The sequence below is a fragment of the Schistocerca nitens genome, chromosome 6, assembly GCF_023898315.1.
Source record: "Schistocerca nitens isolate TAMUIC-IGC-003100 chromosome 6, iqSchNite1.1, whole genome shotgun sequence".
Classification (NCBI taxonomy): Eukaryota; Metazoa; Arthropoda; class Insecta; order Orthoptera; family Acrididae; genus Schistocerca; species Schistocerca nitens.
The window spans coordinates 376134474-376161526 of NC_064619.1; the positions used below are offsets into that span (position 1 = coordinate 376134474).

A 27053-nucleotide genomic window follows, 5' to 3' on the forward strand; every position below is an offset into this window, starting at 1 on the left:
AAATATTTTGCCCGTTGGACACTATGGACCGGCAGTACACCCATGGACTGTTCAAGCAGGGGTAATACTCCCCACAGGCAGGGTTGGCATTGGCAGGTGTACTCTTTTAACACAGACATGGTTGCAAAGTTGGCCAGTACACAACTCTGTTAGTAAGAAATTAGTTTACTTTTTGTTTGGTATACTAGGCTAATAAAAGGTTGATTATTTATGACAGTAACTGGGTAACCTGAGTTTCTTTCCAAATTTAAAAGTAGCCCATTTGAGAAAAAAACAATCAGTAACTTCCACAAACTTAATTTAGCATTTTTGTGTTGATCTTTCTTTTCTTGGTTCATCATGATACTTATATCTGCAAACTGGACTAAATCTGCCTCCTAATTCAAATAAAATGACAGATTATTAACAAAGAAACGGTAATGGGCCAGTGATCCAATTGTGTGAGACTTCTATTGTGATTCTTCCCATGCAAATGATGCAACGTTGCACCATAAATTACTTAGACTGCCTACTGTAACTTTCTGTATTTTGTTCCCTGAATAAAAACTAAACCATGCATCTGCTGAAGTACTTACCACATAAAAACTTCTATAATAAAATATTATGATTATACAGTGAAAAGCTTTAGACAAGCCACAGAAGATCCCAACTGGTGATATTTTATCATTTTAAGATTTTATTATGTGCTCAGTAAATGTATAAATAGCTGAATCAATAGAGTTAATATGTCAAAGAAAATAATCTATTTTTGAAAATTTAATGTAATTGTGTAGATAAAAGAATCTGCTTGCCAAGCAGTGGCAGCAGAAAGCAGTGGCTCCAAAAGCTTGCAGATTTCAAAACCTTTATATGTGTTCTCTCCTGCTGCTGCTTAGAGAGTAGGTTTTTGACTCATAGAGTGGCATTTTTGAAATCCAAACTGTGATATACTAAATATGCCATTGCTACACACATGGGTGGGAACCTTTGAGTGCATTACTTCTTAAAAATTTTAGAGAATTATGTAAGGAGTGACGCTGGGCAGTAGTTACTGATATCTATGGAGTCGTCCTTTTCCCAGTGAGGACTAACAGTGGCGTCTCTTAATATGTCTGGGAAAATGCTCCAAATTAATGATGCCTACATTTGCGACTAAAAATGTTACATATTATAGGGCCAAACTTTTTAATGTCTTATTAAACATATTATCCACCGCAGATGAACTTTTATTTTTGAGTCATAGTGATCTTTCTTATTTCAGATGGAGATGTGAGATTAAATTTTATTTCACTAATGCCCCCTGTATTGCTTCTTTGGTGCATTGTTTCACTTTCTCTTCTGAGCCACTTGCACTGGTTTTCTCACACTTTTTTTAAAAAGTAGTTATTAAAAAAATCTGCTACACATGAAATGTTTTTTTACAATACTCCCATTCTCTTTAACAGAAATGTCACCTTTCCCTATCTCTCTTTTAACAATATTCCATAACAATTTCATTTTACTATTACATTTGTCAATTAAAAGAAAAAGAAGATGCATGTACTCCTGGATTTTTAAACTTTTCTTAGTATATTACAATACTGTTAATAATATGAAAGTATTTCAGGATCATTTGTTGTTCTGACTATTTTGTATGTATTCCTTTTTCCTTGTGAAGATACTCTGATGCCTGTAGGTTTCCTTAATGACTTCTTAGTAATGCACTTAATTATTGTTTTAGGAAAACTGCTTTTGAAGATGGATAAAAGCTCATTAAGAAATATGCTGAATTCCAAGCTGTCATTAGGGTCAATGTAAACTTCATCCCGGCCAACATTTATAAGCTCCCTTTAAAATCTTCAATTGTCTTGTCATTAAATAAATCCCACTATTTTCTTCGAGTGTTTATGAACTGTAAATGGAATAAGTTATGTAATGTGACTATATTCTGTTCATCATAAGAATAAACCTAAAGTAAACATAATGCCATGTATTCTTACGTGTTTGCTTGATTCTCATTGGATTTTGTTTCACGTGGAGTGGAAGCCAAGTTGTGACCGGTATAGTCAAGTGTGATCATAAGGATATGTTTTATGCTGTGTTACACACACATGGACTGAGCAATAATGTGAGGGACATCATATTTACTGGCGCATTAAACTCGCACAGCACTGGCCAACCAGCAGTCCAACTAGCCTGTAATTATGTGAGCAGTTGCAGTTCAGATGTAAAAAGAGATGGGCAAAGAAACAATATACCTTCAAATGTTATTTAATTTTTAAAGAGAATTAAATACTATTCGACAAAACTCGTGCACTACCGTGCACTTCTTAGGTGACAAGATGGAAAGCGTAATATGCTCTCAATCTCACCTGATGAATTATTCTAATTACAAACAAGAGTGATGAAAATTCTGAACTTACACATAGGATAATTTTTATGAGCAAGCTGTATGTGATTCAAGAGCATACTGCAGGGATTTCACCATACTGTTGAATACTGAAGCCACTGAAGCTAGTAATTAGTCAGTCGTCTGGTAATCTCTTAGCTCCTTCATTATCTGGATCCAAGTAACACATTTCAGTACTGGAACTGTCATCTGCTATGTTGATAATGAGTTGATCAACAGTGGAATCCACCAAGCCATCTACATGCCACATTTTCTCCACGTCTTTTGTGACATACTGTTCTATATCCCGCCAACGTTCAGTAGTGACATGAGAAACAGCTGCTTGCTTTAGTTCCAGTACGTCTGGCAGCTTAACAGTCTTGTTATTTCTTGGTCCAAACCCCTTAACTTGGCTCCAGATCAGCTCTTTTGGGTTCATTGTTGTAATGGTACAGTGGAAAATGTAAAAGTGCAGCATTTGTATGATGTGCTTGATTCTGTGAAAATGATTTTCATGTTTCTACGGCACGTATCTACATCTGTAGTACAAAACAATACATACTGTCCAGATAAAGACTATTTCCTTTTTCTTTCTGCCTTAAAAATTAAATTGTTATGTTTTCTTAATTTAAGCAACTTTTTATTAACAGTCTCTCATAAAATATTGATAATTGAGAATTTTTATTTGAAAGGAAAACAGGAATTTTTGTGTGCAAAATGCAATTAAAAACAAGGAGACGTGCATTATTCATAAAAAATGATGATGGATTTTACAATTATAGGATGTAGGTAATTCAAAATGAATTGGGCAAGACTTGAATCAGTGTCTCATTTACTGCAGTGAATTATCAAGCTACTATGCTACTCATTCAGCTATTCACGAATCTGCACTTGGGTTGCAACTGTATCTAATACAGTCCCTCAGAAAACTTCGAAGCCAATTATCTCTGTAAATTTATTACAAACATTAAGAACAACCTACTTCTCATCACTTTTTAACTGTGTTCCACATGCATGTTTCACTACGGAACATTAAGCAGCCTCGGGATTTTCATATTGCATATTAACAGCGCGACAATCAAAGCACAACAGTGCAAAGGCTGTGACTATAGATGATTTTTGAAACAACATAACTAAAGCATGATTAAGAAAAATGTCAATGGTGGCTAATGCATTTGAATATTTTAAAGTTTCTTTTAATGTAACTTAGTAATAATGTATCTAATACATAAGCAGAGCCTACTTCCAAGAGAGCAACATCAGTGTATGTGTGCTATGGCTTCTGACCAGTCATTGCGTTCTGTTTGTTTAATTCAGGTTTGTTCTTATAATGAATGGTGTATAGCTGTGTATCATAATCTGACTATCCTCTTACCACAGGATAGGAATGTTTAACTTCCACTTCTTGTATGAATACATTAACTACACATGTATTACTATGTTGAGCAACTCTGGTACAGAAATTTATGACTGATATTAAATTATAAGGAGCTAACAGCACCTCTAGATCACTTTTACTGTCAGATTCCTTCAAGAAATTTAAATTATAATCAATAAAAATTAATAAAGTAATAACCTATTCTTTCCATCTGACTGACAGTGACACAAAAATTATTTTCTTTTTGTCTTTCGTTTCCTTATGTGGCCAGTAAATCTGCATTTCAAATCAAAATATGCTCAAAATTTTTTAACTACAAGCTCTTTGCTTTGGAAAACTGTTTACATTGCAGTTTTATTGTTATATAAAAAGTTGAGTAAGTTTAAAATATTTATTTACAAAAATGTCATACACTGAAGCAAGTACAGCAAATAACAATACTGCCCAGAAAGGAATGGCACCTGATGTGAGTTATAAATTAAACATTAATTTGTAAAACACAGAATACATTTTGACAATTTTTTGTATGATCTCATTCTGAAGTTGCCTTTTGAAAGTAGACAAGAATATTTACATCAGTGACAATAGATCTTCAAAATAGGCCATTTGCTTTCTTGAGGTTGTTCTGTTTCCAAGCTGGTAAACCAGTGAAATCTGCATATGACATATTGAATACTGCTCTAAAATCTTCTGATGTCAAATGTACCTGAAATGTATTGAAAAAAGGAATGTATTGCTTATTAACTCATGACGCGTTATGCTATAGAGATATGCAGTCATTCACAAAAGTAAAAATGTGCACTTTAAACTGAATATGATACTAGAATCAATTTCTTACAATGAAAGAACGTATTTAATTGACTCCAACATTAACCTATGTTTTCAACACCTCATATCATTTCAGGCAAAAAAGGAGAAAAATTTTGTTTCATGCTTACTGCCTTTGTGATACTGCAATGAACTTTGTTTATGGACTTCAGATTTCAAAACAGTTCTTTTGTTGTCTGTTATGAACATTAACATAAGTAACTATAGTGTTAATGTGTGTGTGAATTCCTTTCAGGAATGTGCTAAATATTGCGTAAATTCGTTTTTGTAATGAGGGAGTTATAACTACGGTATATACTATAACATGTTTCAATGGCATTCCTGATGAAAAGAAAGGCACTGATGCTAAAATCTACAGAACTCTGCCATAGCCACTGGTACATAGGCAACAGTGCCTTATTAACAGAAACAAAAAAGGAGGGGAGGGGGCTACAATAAGCTGCAAATGCAAATGAGCCATCAGTGTAGTGAGTGACTCCACATAAGTTATGTATTATGTACAGAAATGAGTACCAGTGCCTGTTATACTGTCTTGGTAAATTTGCAATGAAGTAACAGTAAAAATATCTACAGAGATAAATATATAGATTTAATAGGACAAGGAATTCCACTTTATGCAAGATACCTTTTCAGTTTGTTTTACCCAGACATGTTTCAGCACTTTTTGTGCTATATTCAGTGGGTTATTTTATTTTCTTTCATACATGAAGCTATTGGGTATTTATGTTGGTAGCTAGGCTGCTACACAATCTACAATTTTCATGGCTTTGTTGTTGTTGTGTTTTATAATATGTTTTGGCAATGTGAATACACTGATTTCTGTGACTTATGGTTGTTTGACAATACACTTTCTACAAATTTTCAAACATGGGCAGAGTTATCACCACCAGACAACAGACAACAACATGTAATGGTGATGAATACTCTGCCCATGTTTGAAAATTTCTTACAAACTGTGTTGTCAAATGACCATAAGGCACAGAAATCAGCGTATTCACCTCGCCAAAACATAAGAGAAAGCACTACAACATCAAAGCCATGAGAAGTTGAAGATTGTGTAGCAGACTAACTACCAACATAAATATCCAATAGCTTCGTGTAAGGAAGAAAATAAAATAATGCATTGAAGATAGCACAAAAAGTGCTGAAACATGTCTTGGTAAAATGAAATTGAAAAAGTGTCTTGCATAAGGCAGAATTCCTCATCCTATTTTCATAGCAAGCACACACATAAGAGGAACTACAATACCACAAGATGATTATGGATTTAATGTTTGGTGCTACAAGAAGATTGATGTATTTGTTGCAATGCTGACAAAAAGCAAATACAGCAACAAATGTCTCCACAAGGTTTAACACATAAAAAAAAAGAATCCAATTAATTTGGTGGGGAAATTTATTACTTTTGATGAGACATGGGCCCAACCTTCCAGGCTACAAATCAGCAATCAAACGGTGCATGTGGCTGTGCACCAAAAACGTGGGAGTTGAATTCATTTATTGAATAGACTGGAAAATGTCATGGGAGTGTTTCAGATCAACTTGACGAAAAAAGAAGTACCTGCTAAGAAAGAGGCACCTTGTCAATGGAAATGCAAAGGGGTCTGAAGTAAAAATTGTTGGACCAACCACCCTCTTAACCAAATTAGACACCCTCTTGCTTCCAGATTTGTGATGGAAGATGTTTTAGACCAAAGAGGGGTTATGGCATCCATAGATGGATATTTTCTTGACATTCTAGAACTGCATTTCACAGAGGGAACCTCTTCAGTTGCAAAACAGTTAGGCATTGTGCTGTGACCTAAGACCTTTCCCTGCCAAGCCAAGAACCTTGCACTTCCCCTTCATAAATTCCTTATACCAGTTCCTGGTACAGTTTCAGCACAAGAAATTTATGATATTTCACAATCAGTTTTAAATAGTTTGTAATAAATTTTCAATTAATTCTTTTTAACTCTTGGAATAACATTTTGTGCAGCTTGTCTTGCTCGATATATATGTTCCTTCAGGGCAGGAGCATTGACAATGCAAACTTGCAGTCATCTTGTTTACTGTAATAAAACTGATTATTGTGACATAAATGTACTAACTGATCTTGGATCAAATGAAGTAAATGATACTGCACCATAGACATAAAAACCAAAATTCACTAATACATAGATATGAAAAAATGTTTAAATGTCAATGTTTATAAATACTTAATGTAATTACAAAGATGATTATAGACTCCTCAAAAAAGATAGACAGTTAATTGTATTTTATTTGTGAAATTATGCTCCAAAGATCGTTTTGCACATACAGATTGGTATATAATAGTAATTTCTTTGCTACATGTTGTCAGAGGTAAATCTTTGTTCTTTCATGAAGTTGGTTTGAAGTGTGAGAATGGTGAATGAGTTATGTGTGTTTTATTGATTTGTATTGTGAAGTGAAATGACTGAAAATATATGACTGAAAATAAATCCATATTACTATTGAAACACCAACCCGATCACCTTCTATGCAGTTATATGAAGGTAAACCATAGAAAGGAGATACACAACAAGCTATCAATAAAACAAAGAAGAGCAACAAAAAGGAAGAGTAATTTTATTATTAACAGAACTGGTTATTTTAATTCGACCGTCCTTCTCACCCACTGCTGCATGTCACTATCTCAGCATGTCAAGTGCAATAAAAATGTGCTCGACTGCCCATGTTACTAACTTACTCCAAATATTAATAAACCAACTTTGGGCAACAAGAGGTTAGGGATGGCCAGAGTACTCAGATTTCTTCTGCAATTTCTGTCTCCCTCCAATCCCATAGACAAACATTTAACAGTGTGAGGTTTGGATATCTTTGAGGACAAGCAAGAAACATACTATGACCAATTGTTGGTTAGAAAAGTGTGGTTGAAATGTTGCTTCACACGTATGAATGTGGAGGAATGTTGCAGTGTTTATATTCTGTATGGTCAATTGTACATTCTCTAGTATAAGTGGCAGTCAAATGACAATAGAACATCTGCCTCAACGGCACTGCAGATTGTTTCCATCCAGAATTAATCATCATATGTGTTAAGACATTTATCACACTGGAAGACAAGATGATCAGCTTTTGTTTCATATAACATGGTCAGTCACTGACACATCCATGACTGCACACACTTTTGCTCTTCCTTGTTCAACTCAAACTGACATCCATGCATATTGGTCTCAGGTCACTAAAGATGTGAAAACAACATGGTAAAAGATTTGGGGTCTATGGAGGATGTTGCAGTGTTTCCCAACCACGTTGCTGAAGCTTAGCCTTTGTCCAGGGGGCAGTGTGGGCTGGCCATCATTGTGCTACAGATGATTCTGTCTCAATGCATTCCCGGGCGCTTAAACTTTATGGTACATTACAGTTTCTGTGAAGTTTCTTCATAGTGCTGCGTGCTGATTGGGGTTCCACACTTGGGGAACTTCAACAGAAGGCCACTGCAGTCAAAGATGAAGGTCATCATGAACTTATCAGAACTTGCATGAACAGTTTTGGGTTTCTTTAGTGGGGGAGATGAGGACTGCTTCTATTGCTGGCTTTGCCATTTGCCCTTGGACTGTCAGATGGAATCATCCTGTTGCAGGATAACGACCACCCCCGTATTGCCAATCAGATGAAGGCTATGCTTCAGCAGTTTGTTTGGGAAACAAATTTAATTTTTTATTTCAAGACATCTGTTACTTTCTGAGTAGCCTTTGTACATTCTGGTATGACATGTCCAATGGCAAGCACAAGATTCTAACTGTTGTAGCATTTCTTCACTTCACTTTCTATACTGCATCCATTCTTATCCTATCCTGCCAATCTTTTGAAAATATCTTCCTCTATCAATAGTGTCATTCTTAGCTACTTAAAATTACTCAGTTGTGCTGATATATTAAAAAGTACAATGATTTAATGCTGAAATAGTAATTACATTACGTTACTTAGACATGCTTTTATTTCTGATTGATGTTTAGCATTTTGGGTCATGAAAGTAGTGATAGATGCTGTTAACCATATCTGAAGGCACTTTATACTTTTGAACAACTGAATATTTGTCTGGGCATGTGAAAAGACAGACAGTTAGATAGAACAACCTATATACTGGAGTGGTAGTGCTACATAATTATACTGTTTTGACATTGTTGTGTAAGGACACAAGCATACTCTACTGTAAGTTTTGAAGATGGTTCAGGAAATCTCTTCTCATGAACAGACAGTAACTGAAAATTTCCTACTTAAGCGGAGAGTTAAAAAGGCTTACAATTTCCTTCTATGAATTCTTATTTCAAGTTTCAGTATTTAAAATGTGTGTCTTAGATCTACTATTCTGGTTAGTTGCAAGATTTACATTTAATATTATATTTGGAAGCTTACAAAAATTTTTCTAAGTTATTTTGTGTCTCATTAACACTACAGAATCAGTTTTTTGGATGCATCATTTTGCTGATCATTCAATTAAATATATTTAAACCATTGAACTGCATATATTTGAAACATTTTCTATAACTGCTGAATGACTATGCTTATTTTGTTATGAACTTGGGCTTATACTGTTGAGAAATTTTACACCACATAATTTTCTGACTTAATTGTCTATTAATTCAAGTACCTCCAATTCAGTTACTGTGTTAGAATGCAAAGTAGTGTATCTTATGTTAGTGAACCTGGTTTTGTGTACTGATGGCATAAAACATATTGTAGGCCACACAAATGAAGACTCTAGGAAACAAGAGCCTATGATACTGAAGTACATCAGGGAGACATTATGATGGAGTGAAGGACTGGCAACAGAACAAAAACCAGAAAGTAAGACAATTTACTGTACAACTTCTGTAATATTCAATTGTGGTAAGTTTTATAATTCGATTAATATAAAAAGAAATATTCTTTTTGTTCGACTTTTAGTATCATGGGACTAGCAGATACCCACCCATAACTCATATCTCATGTGTGTGTGTGTGTGTGGGGGGGGGGGGGGGTGAAGGGGGGGTTGTCAGTGGTGTAATGCATTGAAGCTGATAATATAATAACAAACATATGATACTAGCGGGGTATCAATCTTTTCAGTCTGGTAAAAATAATTTTGATATATGCACATTCCTAAAAATGAATTATTGCATATTTAATTATTTATAATTTGCACATTTAAATTAACATTTAAGCATTTCATTTGGAATCAAGAAAGGTGCCTCTGCATGCAGTGCTCTTATCAAGGAAAACATCACTTGGTAACAGTGCCGTTGGCCTGGCCAAACCTCTTGACATGATGGCAGCCAAGGATTTACAGAGTAGGTCCTCTTCAAGACTACCATTAAGAACAACCTTAATGAACATCCCGTGACTTCCAACAACCGAATCAGTTTTATTATCTCACCTATGTCAAAACATGAATATGGTATTTTATGCATATGAAAAAACCCCCCATGGTATGAACAATTGCCAGCCCAGAATTGACGAGATGAGTTATAGAGAAATCTCATTCAATGTACGGTAGTGCAATATTCTGCAAACCACATCGAGAAATAAAATTTGCTTGTCCAACAGATGATGATGACATTGAAAACCTAACTGTGAGAGCTTGACAAGTGCACTTTAACTTCAGTCTACAAACCTCCTACCACTGACCCCAGGAAATCACCATGACCATGGCAATTTCAACAGACACCACAATGACTGGGGATGCAGTGCATATAACAACAATGGATTTGAAGTCAAGTTGTGGGAAGAGTGCCAGCAACTCAAACTCATCCATGACCCAAAGCAACCAGAGACATTCTATTGCTGTTGATGGAAGACAAGTTACAACTCCAATCTGCTTTTTGTCAGCTGTGACATTGAACAAATAATAAAGAAGCACATTCTCAAAGCAATACCCTCCACACAACACAGACCAGTTATATGCACCTCTCAAAAAGTTGTACAACCTCAGGCCACACACTTCAGGTGCAGATCTATGTGGAAAGTCTTCACCAAAATGGTTGAAGGCAAAGTGTTTGAAGTAGACACCAATCCAAAGAACTATGATGCATTCATCTAGTTTCTGCTTAAAGCTGTGAGTCAGAGCATCCCAAGGGGCTGCAGAATCAGCTACATACTAGGGTTACAAGATGATGATGTGCTGCTATATGCCAATTACTGTTGTAGCTTTTAGGAAGACCATTTCTCTGACATAATGAGGGAGTCATGTGAGACACTAATGCAGAGAGTATGTTCCACATGCAGAGCTGTGTTGTGCATGTTGATGACAGACCTCAACTTTATTCACAACAGCAAGAAGGTGTGGTATATAATAAAGAAATTATCCATTGACCCTCATGAACCTGTACAATTTAGCAATGTCACTGTGAGTGTAATTGTAATTGTTTTTGTAACGTTATCTTAATGTAATTTTATTAAAATGTTATGCACCTATAATGTTTGGCACTACTTCTTATGTGAACACCACCTGGGTGTAAATTTCCTGCTGGCTTGTCCGTTCTATCCTGTTAGTTGTCTTTTCGTGTGTATGTTGCATGTCTGCCTTAGATTTTACATGGATCATTTTTACTACTGACTAAGCAATATGGCTATGCCATAGTATTTATATAGATCATTTTACTGTTGCCTAAGCCTTATGATTTTGGTTCTCTTTCCACACAATATGTAACATGTAAGTTTATTTTATATTTCCACTGCTTGTAATTTTTTATATTTCTTTTTGCTGAACATATGACTTCCATGTACTGGTTATAGTGTATCCTGTTTTTAGGGGCTGTTACTTCTGAGGAAGACAGATTTATATAGGTCAAAACCTAAGTTTGAATAAACTTTCGATGTGCAACTGGTTGGCTACATGATTCCCATTGTACACATAGTTCTGTGGTTGTTGACTGCTGCCATGTCCAAGCTTTTAAATGGAATTGGCCATCAACTAAGACTACTGATAAGGTAACATATGATATAAAATCCAAACTCTGAAAGGTGGAAAAACTGTTGAGGCCACCAGTGACACATAGAACAGTTAAAACACCTTAGCAATAGAGGTACTCTGCTAAATTTTCATCTGCTGACTTGAAACTTTCAACATTCTAAAACTGTGGTGACAAGCTTATGCTGCCACTCTGATCAAGTCCAGAAAACCACCAACTGATAAAAAAAATTTTTGGCTAATATCTTTACTCTGCCATCCAGTCTAGCCTGGCTCACCCCACTCATAGCAGATACGCTCATTAGAGAACAAGCCGACTTCCGTCCCAGGCGGTCTTGCAAAGGGCAGGTACTCAATCTCATACAGCATATTGAGGACTGCTTCAAGAAAGGTCTTCTTACTGGTATTGCTTTTGCTGACCTAACAGCAGTCTATTATGACACAGTGAACATCAGGTTAGTTCTGTCAAAGGTGTACAACACAACCAAAGATCACTGCAGAGCTGCTCAGCAACAAAAGATTCAACATTAATTTTCAAAATGCAAAACGTTGGTGGTACAAAACAAAAAATGATCTTTTTTCCAAGGAAGCATTCTTGCTCCTACACTAGTTAACTTGTACACCAACAACCAACCACACAACAAGCAACCCCAACATGCAGATTGGTTTTCCTCAGCACAATGGCATTTACCAGCAGGACAGTGCAACGTCTCACACACCTCACAGTGTATGTGCATGGTTCAAAGAGTATCAGGATGAGTTTACTACAGTTCCTCAGCCACCAAACTCCCCAGATTTAAACCCAATCGGGCTGGTTCTAGATGCTATGTCATCAATTATCATGCTGAAAGTGTAGCATGCATTTGCACTGTAATGAATGAGATGATCACTGACAATAATGAAACAGTGCGATGTTCCAAGGAACTGAGCAACACAAGTGAATATTGATACCTATGATGTATACCAGGGTAACTTTGAATTTTGTTCTGCAAAGCAACTGACCAGTTCTCATTAAAGTCAAAATCAAGAACTCTCGTATCAGTATTCTGGAATGTGGCTGATTTTACTTCTGCTATGGCCTGTTTCTGAATCCTCCAGATATGATGATGAGATATTCCCTTCATGACCCAATGCCTAACTTTCTGTAAAACACTTCTCTGGCTCTATTTTCTTCTTTGCCAAATTTTCTCCCTCCCACAATGCATAGGCTATGTCATTGTCTGTAGACTTAATGTGTAATCCTTCAACACTCATTGCTTCAATAGTCATCACTTCAGCACCAGGACACATTTTGCACTCCTGCAACCAACATTTATCTTGCAGCTCTTGACATATATCTGAAAGCATCAGGTCCATCTCTGTGTACTTCTTTCCTGTGATATTGCCAATGGCAAAACAAACAAGTTTCAAATTAGTGCAGTAAATACATGTGCATACTTCCTTCACTGGCTGTCATTATTTTTTACCCATTTCAGTCATATGGAGTAGAATTTGATGGGACCAACTTTTAAATTCGGGTTCTCCTTTTTCATTAGCAGATATGCTTCTCTTATTGATCTTGACATATATCTGTTTACTTTTTTCACCATTTTCACTGACACAGATATCTGCCTGATTAGGAGTTTGCCTTCTGTAATTTTTTTCATCACTTAGGTAATATTCCAGAGCAACAGTAAGCATGTCATCTTGCAACAGATGCCCCCAGTAAGAATCTGGGCATGCCTAAATACATTTCTTATTCATTATTTTATGAGTTTTCGATATCAAATTACGCAAAGAATTGGGTATGTATTTCTGTATCTGCTGCCTAGAGTAGCTACCTAGTATCAGTGTCAGCCACTGTACCTTCTCAGTATACATGGCTGAGGTTTTGAAACCACACATCATATTTTGTGCACATATCACAATCTTCAGGTTTTGCAACAAGTGCATTTATATTAAACACTTTACAAAGTTTTGAAGATGTTGCTTGTGTAAAACTTGTTTCAACTTCTTCCACTCTTCTTTTTACAAACTGTTTTCTTCTTGAACTTCTTTCCTTTCCTGAACATGTAAGGGGGAGGGGGGGGGGGGTGTAGTAGGGGCTACAGCAGAAATGCTAACATATTCAACACATCAACAACTTCACATCCAAGAATATTAACATCTGCACAGTCTACTTCAGTTTCACATTCGGGTGATGGTGTTCATTCCGGTGGATTCTCACTAAATTTCTTCTTGTAGTGGGTGTAGTAATCCATGCACTATGGATGTGATGCTGATACTGTTACTTGAGGAACAAGATATTTCTGCAATATGTCTGACAGATTTCCAGCAACTGTGAATGTTTTTCACTATTCTTAAACACAACCTTCTTGTGTCTTTTTTGGTAGTCCACAAACCTCACTCTTTCACCACTGTATTTCTTCACTGACATTGTATCTAACAAAAAGTTCAAAACACAAAACTCAATACAGAATGGTTTATGTGCAAGTTCTCTCTTGTTTTTATGAACAAAAGAGCACTGGGAACAGTGTCACCAACATGCACATTTTACACCAGGAATTCAGTGATGCAAAACATGCAGAATGTTGAACATTTTTTCAACACTTTATACAGAAAAATATTTCCCTCTGTATTTTGAGTGTTTGCACCATGGATCCTCAACCAAGAACCCTAGCGCAGCTGGCAACATCACTGGAATTGGCATGACTCCACATGTCCTTCGGTATCTTCCAGAACGTCATTGACTCTCTTCCTACATGTCTCACAGCAGTACATGCTACAAAAGGTGGTTATTCAGGCTTTTGACAGATGATCACATTAAGGTGATCAGACAGTGTAATTTTGTAGCACTGCTGAAGGCAGAATATTAGATGTTGTTAGTGTTTAGTGTGGAAATAATTAAGACTACATCTATTTCAAAGTTCAGAAACAGCATTTATTGGAATAAACATTGGAATTTGCCTGAATGACAATCCTTTGACTGTTTAATATTTCTTGGGACAAGGGCAATGACTTGGGACCAGCAATATACTCCATGGAAAACAAGGATGCCAACAATGAACAAACAGGATAAGTACTTATTTAGAGCAATGATTGTGATGTAGGACTTAACACAAACTACAAAATTGTGGTCAGTATCTTGTTTGAAGATAGCTTGTTGAACAGGCAGACTGAAGAATCTGTTACAAATGGAACAGGTGACAGCTGTCAAAGTGGAGGTACCGTTGGTGGTTGGTGCACTTGATATGAACAGACATATTTATGGAGCTTACTGAAAGTTGGAGATCAACATATAGGAAGGTGTTAAATTTAGTTGAGAAGCACCATGCAAAGCACATTTGGGAATAAGTGTCAAGGTTATGGAGGAAGGAGCACATGTCCTCCTCACAAGTCTAGATTATGAAACATGTCATCAATGAATCTGAACCAGATATGTGTCTTCAGGTGTTGACAGAAAAGGAAGGATTCCTTCAGATGGCCAATAAATAAGTTGGCATAGGAAGGTGCCATGCAAGTATTCATGGCGATACCATGGATTTGTTTATAGATTAGCCTTTGAAAGTTAAATACTTGCTGGTCAGGATGTGGCTGGCTAGGAGGATTAGGAAAGAGGTGGTGGATTTGGCATCAAGAAAACATAGGGAAAGGTTGCAAGGCCATGTGCATGGGAAATATTGATGTATACGCATTATATTTCACATAAGTCAGGAATGAAAATATCAAAAGAACAGTTTCCATTAAGGTACATAATCATGACATTACATCACTCATACAAACTACCGTGTAATAACATGTTTTCAAATATGACTAAAATGTTCATTGTATATCTGAAGTCAATAGATATGCATTTTTAAGTTACCTCTCTATGGAGTTTATCTACATCCTCTGGTAAACTATCCACTTCTTTGCTCTGGAGGACCTCCAGTGGGTATTTGGGATAATCTTCAAATCCATTACCATCAACAATCTTTTCAGTATCTACTTCTATTATAGGATTTTCTCCTTGTATCTCAGCACAAAGCTCCTTGAAAGTTTTGGAGTTCTGAAAAAATTAAAAATCAGTCACCCCATACATCAAAATGCCAACAATTAAATATAAAATCTGAAATTAATTTCTAGTCTGTAAACCTGAGATTTGAAGAAATGCTACATGTAACTAACATTCAATAGCAATCAATAAAATTAATTTATATGCTTCCATTTACTTGAAAAAGCACCATTCCAATCTTGCACTTCAACAATGTCCACATCTGTCAAATCAATAATAAAATCAATAAAGAAAAACACTTACATTCCAAAGATCTCTGTCCCACACACCAAAGAAACCTGTGAATGTAGGTGGCTCATACCCTTGCTTTATGAGGAGAATTGGTGTGTCACTGTCACGTTCAGTAGGGTCTGAAAGGATACAAAATTGTTGGTTTATTTTTGCACAGTATGTTTTGTTTTTATTTTAAATATTAGAAAATCCTAACCTACAACACAATCAAACAGTGGAAAATCCAGGATGGAATGTAAGAAAGACATTATTCATAAAACTGCCTGGGAACTACAGTAAAGAGAATAACTTGAATAGATGAAACTCCCTGTCAGATTAAAACTGTGTGCCAGACTGAGACTCAAACTCAGGACCTTTACCTTTTGCAGGCAAGTGCTCTACTGTCTGAGCTACCCAAGCATGACTTCCAAACTTCACAGAAGCTCTCCTGCAGACCTTGCAGAACTAACACTCCTGGAAGAAAGGATATTGCGGAGACATGGCTTAGCCACAGCCTGGGGGATGTTTCCAGAATGAGATTTTCACATCCCCCAGGCTGTGGCTAAGCCATGTCTTCCCAATATCCTTTCTTCCAGGAGTGCTAGTTCTGCAAGGTCCTCTGGAAAGCTTCTGTGAAGGTAGTAGGTGGGGAACTGGCGGAAACGAAGTTGTGAGGATGGGGTGTGAGTCATGTTTGGGTAGCTCAGACAGCAGAGCCCTTGCCCATGAACAGCAAAGGTCCCGAGTTCAAGTCTTGTTCTGGAACACAATTTAAATCTGCCAGAAAGTTTCATATCAGCACACACTTCACAGCAGAGCGAAAATCTCATTCAGGAAACATCCCCAGGCTGTGGATAGGCCATATCTCTGCAATATCCTTTCTTCCAAGAGTGCTAGTTTTGCAAGGTTCACAGAAGAGCTTCTGTGAAGTTTGGAAGGTAGGAAATGAGGTACTGGCAGAATTGAAGCTGTGAGGATGGGTTGTGAGTTGTACTTGGGTAGCTCAGATAGCAGGGAACTTGCTCATGAAAGGCAAAGGTCCCGAGTTCAAGTCTAGGTCTGGCACAAAGTTTTAATCAGCCAGGAAGTTTCTTATCAGTGCACACTCCAATGCAGAGTAAAAAGCTCATTCTTGAAACTTGAATAGATGTTTATTTATTAACTTTTCAATATTTATCATGCAACTGGCTTTTCAGTCAAAGTTATACATATACTTCTTAGTTAAATACGTACATTTTTTAAGACCTTTACAAACTGATGATTTTCATTTCATCATTTACATTTTAGTATATCTCATCACAAATTTATCACATTTTAGTACTTCAGACAATGGAAACTCCAGATAGGAATGTCAACGATGTAGAAAAAGATAGATTGCTGCTTACCGTAAAGATGACACATTAAGTTGCAGACAGACACTTACACATAAGCTTTCAGCCACAGCCTCCATCAGAAAAAGAGAAATGTGCACCATTCATTCACACAAGCAACCACACCTCACACACACATGATCGCCAACTCCAGCAGTGTGGGAAAGAGCTACCAGAGTTAGCAGATATGTGTGAGTGAGGTGTGCTTGCTTGTGTGAATGAATGGTGTGTGTTTATCTTTTTCTGATAAAGGCTGCAGATGAAAGCTTGTATTAAGTGTGTGCCTGTCTGCAACTGAACATGTCATCTTCACAATAAGTAGCAGTCTGTCTTTTCCTACATATTTTAGAATATCTCATTACACATCCACACAATTATATATGAATAAATATATATATCTGATATGAATATAATAGAGGGAAACATTCCACGTGGGAAAAATATATCTAAAAACAAAAATGATGTGACTTACCAAACGAAAGTGCTGGCAGGTCGATAGACATACAAAGCTTTTCCGCTCCCGTAATTGGAATGACTCCTTACCCTCTCCCTTAAAACCCACATCCTTTCATCTTCCCCTCTCCTTCCCTCTTTCCTGACGAAGCAACCGTTGGTTGCGAAAGCTTGAATGTTGTGTGTATGTTTGTGTGTCTATCGACCTGCCAGCACTTTCGTTTGGTAAGTCACATCATCTTTGTTTTTAGATATAAATATATATATCTGCATATTGACTACAGAAGTACACACATTTTCTTGCAGTTTCATGTCATACTGTATATTATAATCTACATTTTACATGTATTACATCCATTCAAAAATAAATGAGTTGGAGGTTGTAGAATGAAAGCAATTGATGTCATCATAATGTCATGACCTATGGCAGAAAGTGTGGTTCCTGTAAGAGCATTGAGACCCCAAACTCGCCACTAGAGGAACAAGATATACAAACTCATCTGATGACAGAGCAAGCACCTGAATGCATAAACCATCAACTGCAATGAGTAGTCCTGGAAACAGAGAAATGGAAGCTTCAAAAGAAGAGCAAAGGGATGTAATGCATTTCCTTACAGCAGAAGAGTGCAGGGAACAGAAATTAATCAAAAAATGACACTTGTGTACTGACAGCACTGAATGTCCATTTGCAATTCCTGTGCTCAGTTTGACCTCTGGTGCAATGCCTGCCACTGTAAATCACCCGTCTGCAGTTATAGGGGTATCCACCAGCTGGACAATGATACTGGTAATGCTATGCAGTGTTCCAGATCAAGCATCATTGGCCAACAACATTCATCCTTCCCTGAATTGCTTGTGCCACATCTTGACCTTGCAACAGACATGCTATGTGTTCTTCACACACTTGAGCCATTATTTGATGAATTTCTATTCACTGCACTCCTTCTGCTGTATGGAAATGCACCACACCCCTATGCTCTTTTTCTGAAGCTTCTGTTTCTCTGTTTTCAGCACGACCAAGTGCAGTGGATGGTCCATACATGCATGTGCTCACTGTTGTGATGCGGATGTGTTCCCATGTCCCTCTAGCAAAAAGTTGTGGTATCAGTGCTCTTATAGGGACCATATCTCTTCCCGTTGGCAATAGCATTACAAGCCCTTCAGTGGTTTTCATTTTACAGTCTACAGCTCATTTCTTTATGAATAACCATAATATGAAAAAGTATATTATGATTACACATGTGATTTCACAAAGTATGCAGCTCTAATTCTCTTATTTCCTAGTGGAAAAAAAATGACCGTATGGCACTGTTGTCCGGAAGGCAGGGGAGTTCGGCAGCTGTATTGCAAGTCCTTTTTATTTGACACCACTTCAGCAATTTGCGAGCCAATGATAATGAAAATGAGTAATTAGCATTTTTCTCTCGTTATACATGTCCTTCAAGCTACTCTGAAGATATTATTTCACTGAGTAATATGTCTTCTTTTTTAACCGTATCTGTAACACTAACTAGAACTTACTTACAGTGAGAAATTAAACTGATTGTGACAATTTACTAAATATTTTCAGACTTAGGTTTTTGTAGCTGTTACATATCACTGACACTCTTGCAAACAGTATTCTAGTATGCAGTTGTTTCTTGTATACAGCAAATGTACATTCATTCTCAGAGTAAATATCTGTAAATTTTCTTTGACATATTTTAAGCAATTATACATATAGAGACTTGGAAGTATCATTATTTTGGGTTGACTGAAATGTTTCTTACAGGGATTCTCTAGGTCTTAGTCCTTGAATGCATCAGATTGCTTTTTTCTGCCATGTAAAAAATGCAGTTTGTACCTAGTGGATACCCCCATAACAGTGCCCTCTACTGCAGCCATGACTGAAAGAAAACATAGTAACATAGAATTTTTTATTGATAGAAATCTTAGTTTATATAACATAAAAATCATACATGAAAATTTACTAGTCAGATACTTTGTATACTCATCCTATGGTTTGACACCTTGATTCTCTTCTTTTTATGCTTTTAGATTAAAATAAATTTTCTCTGTTTTTGTTTTATTAACACATAACTGGTTAGCTTAACACTGCTGGCTACTTTTTTCAAATAGTTCATTATTTTTGTACATCAGTACCTGCATATTCTTACCCGACAAATTCATAGGCATTTCAGCACATAATACAGTTTTGCATGCCAGATAGTTTGAGAAGCCACTGGCACAGACAATAAAGAGGAATGGTCCAAAAATAGAGCCTTGTGGGATACTTCTCTTCATTTTTGCTACTCTTGACCTCTCCTTATTGACATATACTAACTGTTGCCTGTTTCCTAAGATTCCACAAAATGTAGTGGTTTATCTAGATCACCAAAATATTCAAGATTTTTTGCAATGATCTCATATGATGTAGAAGCAAAAGCTTTTCTTTGTCTGTAAGTGTAGCATAGGTGGTCAGTTTCCTTTCATAAATTCCACAAATTGCAGTGTGTAGATTTAAATAGCTTTTATGGTTGATAGGTATGGTCTAAATCCAAACTGGCTTCCAGTCAAAAACTTGTTATTCTCAAAATAAATGTAAATCTGTACATGTATTTTGAGAATAACATATGCTTTTAGACATTAGAGGGACAACTGATATTGGTATTTAGTTATTAGTGTGTCTCATGTCACCCTTTTTTATATTAGAAAGTACCACCAACAAGAATTTTATTTACAGGATGGAGCTATTCTTCCAACTTGTATTTTAGAGTTGTTCAACTTGTTTACATAGTTAGTAATGTCTGTAACAGTAATTCTTCTCTAAGTGAAGTTTTCATTTGTTTTACTCCAGGACTACAAAAGGAAAGCCTAAGTGTCAGATGTGTCATTACTTTGTGATGGAAGGAACTTGCAGATTTAACAATATATTTGTTGAGAGTATTACAGTTAACAGGGACAGTGATTTCTTCCTTTCCCATGTTTATTTTACTTTTAACTATAGTCCAGGCCGCTTTGCATTTATTTTTGCTATTTAAAATCTGCTTCTCTTTTGCTCTGATAAGTTCACATAGTTGTTCTTGCTGTCACAAATATCAGCAATTCTGTCTTTCAGCATGAGTAAAAGTATTCTGATTTTATTGAACTGTGACATGTCCCACTTTTTTGTATATAGTTGTTTGTACCTATTGCTGATGTTGCGCCTTTTGGTAACAAGGGGGCAGTTCCTGTCTGGTGTAGGTTTTATGGTGGAAACGAATATGGAGATGCACTCATTAGTATCTTTCTCTCTGGTTACTATATTGGTCCACTGTATTAGTTTTGATTCATTTCTTATTCCTTCAGTCTTCTGTTCGTTGAAAAATGAATATAAAATGAATCATTGTTCATGATTTTTCTGCTTCCTTATTCTGGAGAAAGTCTTCATCTGTACTAAACTTCATGAGTATCCTACATATTTGTAGAGGTACATGAATAAGCCTTTCACTCCTCTCTCTGTTTTCCACCTCCATATGTCACAGTATGAACTCACACACACACACACACACACACACACACACACACACACACACAAAGAGAGAGAGAGAGAGAGACGGAAATTATGTTTTGACTGGTGAAATGATTGAATAATTTGCCTAAAGTTGAACTGATCTATGACATGAGGAAGAATTATGTCACTTCTTTAAATCATTCTTCAGTTTTTTAAGTCACATGTATTAGTGCAGCAAAGTGGCGAGAATCAGAACATACCTGTGTTAACATATTCTGAAGCAGCTTCCACTGCCAGTTTACGTTCCTCTTCATTAGAATTTTTACCAATCCACAAGTACACTGCATCATAAGTATCCAGCATCATGACATCATCTTCTATTAAATCTATTTGAGTGAAGTTAATAATTTCTTCCGCTGAAAAATAATAGTGAACACTAATGTCAATGATGGTAAGAACATTGACAGACAAGAAGCAACTGTGATAACTCAACAGTTCACACTCTACTAGCACTCACATTTATTGTTCTTTTGTTTTGCAACCATAGCTACAGTCAATAAGGGACAGTTTGGTGAGTGATTCTCCACTACACAGAAATTCTAATGTGCACTGCTAGTACTTGTGAAATTGGAAGTAGTTCATTTAACCAATGGGAATGCAGCTGTATGATGTCCTCAATAGCTGCTGCTATTTCAAGAGTGAAGAGCAAGTCATATTCAAAGTCCATATGCTACAAGAAATGCAGAGCAATCTCTTGTTGTGTTAGCACTTTAAAAATGACAATGTTCACGTGCAAAAATATCAGCAGTTATTAAGTACATTACCGGACTGTACTCTGGTAAATTATTGAAACAGCTGGCACTTATTTAACCCCAAGAATGTCAGTATGATTTCAGAGGAATGGTGAAAGCCTATCTAAAAACTGCCAAATAGCACCTTATTTTGTATTTTTTAAATGTGGAGTATCATTTGCACTGTTGAGAAAGAAAGATATATGCTAATTTAATTTGCAGACTTGCCTATCTTTCCATATAAAACCCAGTTATTCTCAGTTACGTGAGAAAACAGAGTAAGAGCAAACTCAGAAGGAGAACATGTGTGTGGTCCAAGAGAGGTCTTTGAAAGCTTTCTGGTTACAATAACACACAAAAGACAATGAAAAAGCATGAAGTTGTAAAGGATAAAGACTAGTTAAGCTTAAAATAAACAAGAAATTAAGAGATCCTACTAATTCGAAAGGAAATTGAAAACATGTCATTACCCACTTCTACTACTAACTATCTAATTGCAGCAAAAGCAGCAAAAGGAAACTTCAGTTGAGAAATTTGTTAAGTCACAAGAAGACAGAATGGCTGCTCAATACTTAGCTTCAGAAGGGATAGTTCCAAACTTAAAAGTAGAATAATCCATTACTAGCTCTTGAAACTTTTATGTTTCTATCCAAGTGATGAAAGAGGGATTAGTAGGTAAAAGATGAAAAGTGGGGGCACAGTACTTACGAAGTGGGTTCGAGATGTGGCAGTGATCTATCTCACTGACCACCCTCATTCCCCATGTATTAAGTTATGTTATCAAAACAGTAGATATGATAAGAAAGAATGGGGGGATCCTAACATATATGTGTGCTTTGATTTATTTAACTGACTGATGCAAACTGCATTATAATCCAACTTGTAGACCAGGAGATATTAAATTTTAATTGAGTACCAGTGTCAGAATTAAATGGGTTGTGGGATGACAGAATGTGACCATTGTTGTGCAGGGGCAGCTGAAGGCTGAGAAATTTGGAAGTCATCCAGATGGGGGCTCGGAGTGAGGTATTAGGAAGTTTCTGAGAGATTGGCAGAAGGATGTAACAGGGGAAAATTAAGCTTAGAAACAATTTGAGATAGCAGCCACCACATAACAACAAGCAGTTTGACCTGTCTCAATCCGTGAAACCAGGGAGAGGAAAAATATTCTGTCCAGAAAAATATGCTTTTAAGTAATTAGGAGTTATTGTAAAATTGTTCTGGGCAGAGGTACAAAAGAGATGACACTGGAAAAAAATCAGTGTAGGACAAGACATTACCAAAAGTGTAAATATTATAAAACTGACTTATCTGGCATCACAGTCCACAGAATGCATTGGATGTTGGCCTAGGCAGGACCTGTGTCTGATAACAGCTGTATATCAAAGGCAAAATAATCTTCATAACTGTTTGTTTTATCTCATCTCATAGAATCAGGTGTACTGCTTGTGGTCTGCATCTTCTTAATATGATATTTCAGTGTTTCAACTCAGTGTCTTCATTAGGTGTTTCACGAGTAGCAGCAAACAGCTGATGAAGATGCTAAGCTATGACATCAAAATATCATGTGTGGACCATTGGCAGTACATCTGATTCTATGAGATGTCAATGAATTGCTGGAAAGTCTAAGAAATTATAATGTTTCTTTTACATTGGTAAAGTCTGAATATGAATAGTCCCATAGACAGTGACTTCAATTGGTGTTTTGAAAGTACACTTTTGATTGTGACAATGTCTACAGACTTAGACGATGGTAGTGTAAATGAATAAAGTTTATATCATGTCATTATGTCATCTCTCACCTTGCTATTAGTAAGATGGATAATGCTTGTTATCTGTTTGCGAACTTCACAGTGTTGTTCCAAAGTGTCACTGATGACCTGCTGGTCATGCCAGTAGGGGCAGATTTTTCATTGTTTTGAAGATGTAGCTCAAATTTTGTCAAGCAGATTCAGAATTATCCTGGCATTTTATTTCTAAGTACCATGTGCCAGCAGGATAGTTATTGTGATTTTATATGGGAGTTGCTATATAGTTGAAGAGAGAAGTGATTCTTGTCAATCTGAATTAGCATCTATCATATAGGCTTTGTGAAATCAGCTGTGTGGTGGCCGCAGCTTTGCATTTTTTCCTGTAACTCATGTACACCAACCTAATGAGAGGACATAGTGCCTTAACAATATAATACCATTTGGCCAGAGTAGTGTGTTCTTTATTTGATAGTATACCAACCTCTCCCAGAGTTGTGCTGTGTTATTGCAAATGTTGATCAGGTAACACCAGTTGGAGCTCAGCATAAGAACAACTGCATAACAGGTAAGTGCAGTTTATGTTAACAGATTAAGGACATGTGGCTGAGTACACAGAGCATAGAGGCAGGTCTCTGTTATTACTCAATCATGCCTTCCTGTTACTATTCAGCTCACTATTCCAGGCAGTTCATTCTATCCTATGTTGCAGGAATGCTTTTGTGCATTGTCCTTCTGTTAGTGTAAACTGATGCATGAATTTCCATGGATAAATAGTCTCCAAAGCGGCAAAAACATACAGGTCTCATTCTATGCACTAACAATAGTCATAAGTTCAATGGAAAAGGGAAATAATATTAAAAACTGAAAGTAATTCCATCTGCTGTGAGAATGAGGGGCATTAAAGATGCTGAAGGCTTCAGAGTTGGAAGTTGAAGATGAGCAGTGTGCTAGCTACATTTTAGAGACAACAGAAGGGACAAGCTGAAAAGTAAAGATGAATTAAAGAGAAATAAAACTGGAATGAATAATGCAATTAAGAACTAGGAGGAAAATTGAAACAAACAAACACACACACACACACACACACACAGAGAGAGAGAGAGAGAGAGAGAGAGAGAGAGAGAGAGAGAGAGAGAGAGAGGGAGAGAGAGTAGGAGGAAAGTAGGAAGAGAGAGAGAGGGGAGGGCGTTATGGATACAATGAATGAATGAAAATTTAAATATACCTAAGGAACAATTCTGGTTTTCTTTGTGTTCATGTAGGGAAGGGGACCCAGAACTAACAAAAGTCTAATAGGGAGCAATAAAAGAAGTAAAAATTGTTACTTTTCTTGTCTAGATAGATTCCAATGAGGTAACAATAAAAAAACAAAGTTCTTGGTTGCTGCTGTTTCAGGGTAATAAAGAATTCCAATTATCAATTCTAAAGACACAACTATAAAGTTGTAGTATAATACAGGGTGGTTATAATGAAACTGATGATGGAGTTCCAATTGCTGCAGTATGGGCTGTATATGCAATGTGTTCAAAGAGTAAGGTGACTTTCTATTTTTATGAAAAAATATTTATTTATTCATCAATATTCATGTAGTCCCCTTCAAAGCACCCCCTCAGATACAATACACTTGTGCCAGTGCTTCTTCAAATTCTTGAAGCACTTCTCATAAGCACTTTTGGTACAGCCTCGAGTCCTTCCAGTGATGCAGTTTTTATTTCCTCAATCATCGAAAATTTTCATCCTTTCACAGGTCTCTTCAATTTTGAGAACAGGAAAAAGTCACAGAGGCCAAATCCAATGAATATGGTGGCCATGGCATGACTATCATGTTGTTTTTTCCCAAAAAATCTCTACAAGCAATGATGATGAGCAGGTGCCACACATCTCATAACTGCCTAGAGACTATGTGATTGTTACCAAAAGTTTCTTGAAGCAAATCTTTCACCTACTTGTCACCCCATTGTCTATGAAAATAGTCATTATGACATGCAGATTTCACTGTACACCTAACAAGCCCATGGCATGCCATCTCCTTGTACAAAACGGATGAAGAATGATGGACCTAGTAAAACCACACCAGACAGTCTCATAAGTTGAGTGCAGTGGATGTTCCTGCACAATATGTGACAGAGTAGTCCCCCATGTGTGACAGTTCTGTGGATTCATAGCACTGTGCAGAGTAAAATGTCCCTCATCCATCCAAAGAATATTTCCTGGCCACATGTAATCCATTTCCATGTGTGCCAAAATATGAAGGGTGAATTCATGCCATTGTAGCCTAGCTTAAAGCTTCATTTGGTGCACACCCTGAATCTTGTAGGGATGCCATGTAAAATGCATCACAAAATCTTTTGAACTCTTGACTGAGGAAGAGACAATTCGCAGTAAGCAGCTTGAGCATAGGCTGCAGAATTTGAGGCATTTGTTGCACGGTCGGCTATAGCTACAGCAACTTTATCAACAAGTGCCATTGGAATGGGCCGTCTCCCTCTCTCTGCTGCACCACTTAATTCACCTCTTTCTTTAAATTTCTCAATCATATTCTTTAGCTTGTTTATTGACATCAGGCCTCTTCGCATCTGTTTCTGGCAGTGATATTCCTGCCATGCAGAACTGCTATTGCTGCCATTCTGATAAAAGAGCTTTAGCAGCTGCGCACAGTATTTATTCTCAATAGCCATTGCATTCCATCTAGAAAACTTCAACCTTCTTAACCCTTTACACCAATAGTCACATCACAAAAGAAATCAACATGCATTGCCAAGCAACAAACAGCATACTGATGCCAAAACAGGAAATGTTTCACATTGTGGCTGCTTGCAGCACCATATATTCAGCACCATACTTTCATCTGGTGGCATAAAATGGGAACTTATTTTTTAAGAGTATTATGCAAGTGCTCCAAATAATGAAGATACCTATGATGTTTGTGTCTTGCGACATATACATCCTACATTGCAGCACTCTGAACACTGTCAGACTAATTTATCATGTTCACAATGATATATCATTTGTCACTTCAGTAAAGAGAGAAGAAAGATATGGTGTACATGCAGACATATAAATATATACAAATGTGTATGACAAGGATAAGATAGTTGGTTGACCTTGGCCTTATTGAATGAATTATCTCAGTGTTTACCTGAAATGATTTAGGAAAACCTAAATAAGGAAAAAAATTTATCAGTGAGGATGAACATGCAATTTGAAACAGATACCAACACAAGAATCGCCTACAATATTGTCTTTAGGGCTGAAAATGTAGACCACTTTGGAGGAGATGTTAAACAGAATCGACAAAAAACTACTTACAGAATCATAATTTACTACAAACAATATGGATTTAAATGTAGTAGACAATAGCAGTAAGGAGAGTGACTTCCTAACAATAAGATCTGGGAATTACAAAGTGGAAACACAAGTTCCCAAAAATTGGAAAGAGCAAGAAACAGTTTAGGAGAAAATCAGTGCATATTCAAAGTAAAAAATTGTACAAAATTGACGATA

At 36.6% G+C, this 27053-nt stretch overlaps 1 protein-coding gene across 3 annotated transcripts in view; it reads right to left on the bottom strand.

Moving 5' to 3' along the window:
- Window positions 1–4102: 4102 nt before the first annotated feature.
- LOC126262266 (villin-1) overlaps window positions 4103–27053 on the bottom strand; it is a 364535-nt gene continuing 341584 nt past the window's right edge. For all 3 annotated transcript variants that reach the window (XM_049958769.1, XM_049958772.1, XM_049958771.1), the window contains 4 exons: window positions 21268–21423; window positions 15746–15852; window positions 15314–15496; window positions 4103–4431 (listed from right to left, as the gene is read on the bottom strand). In XM_049958769.1, the coding sequence (XP_049814726.1) occupies window positions 4318–4431; window positions 15314–15496; window positions 15746–15852; window positions 21268–21423 (560 nt within the window). In that variant the 3' untranslated portion in view covers window positions 4103–4317. The remainder of the gene's footprint in view (window positions 4432–15313; window positions 15497–15745; window positions 15853–21267; window positions 21424–27053) is intronic.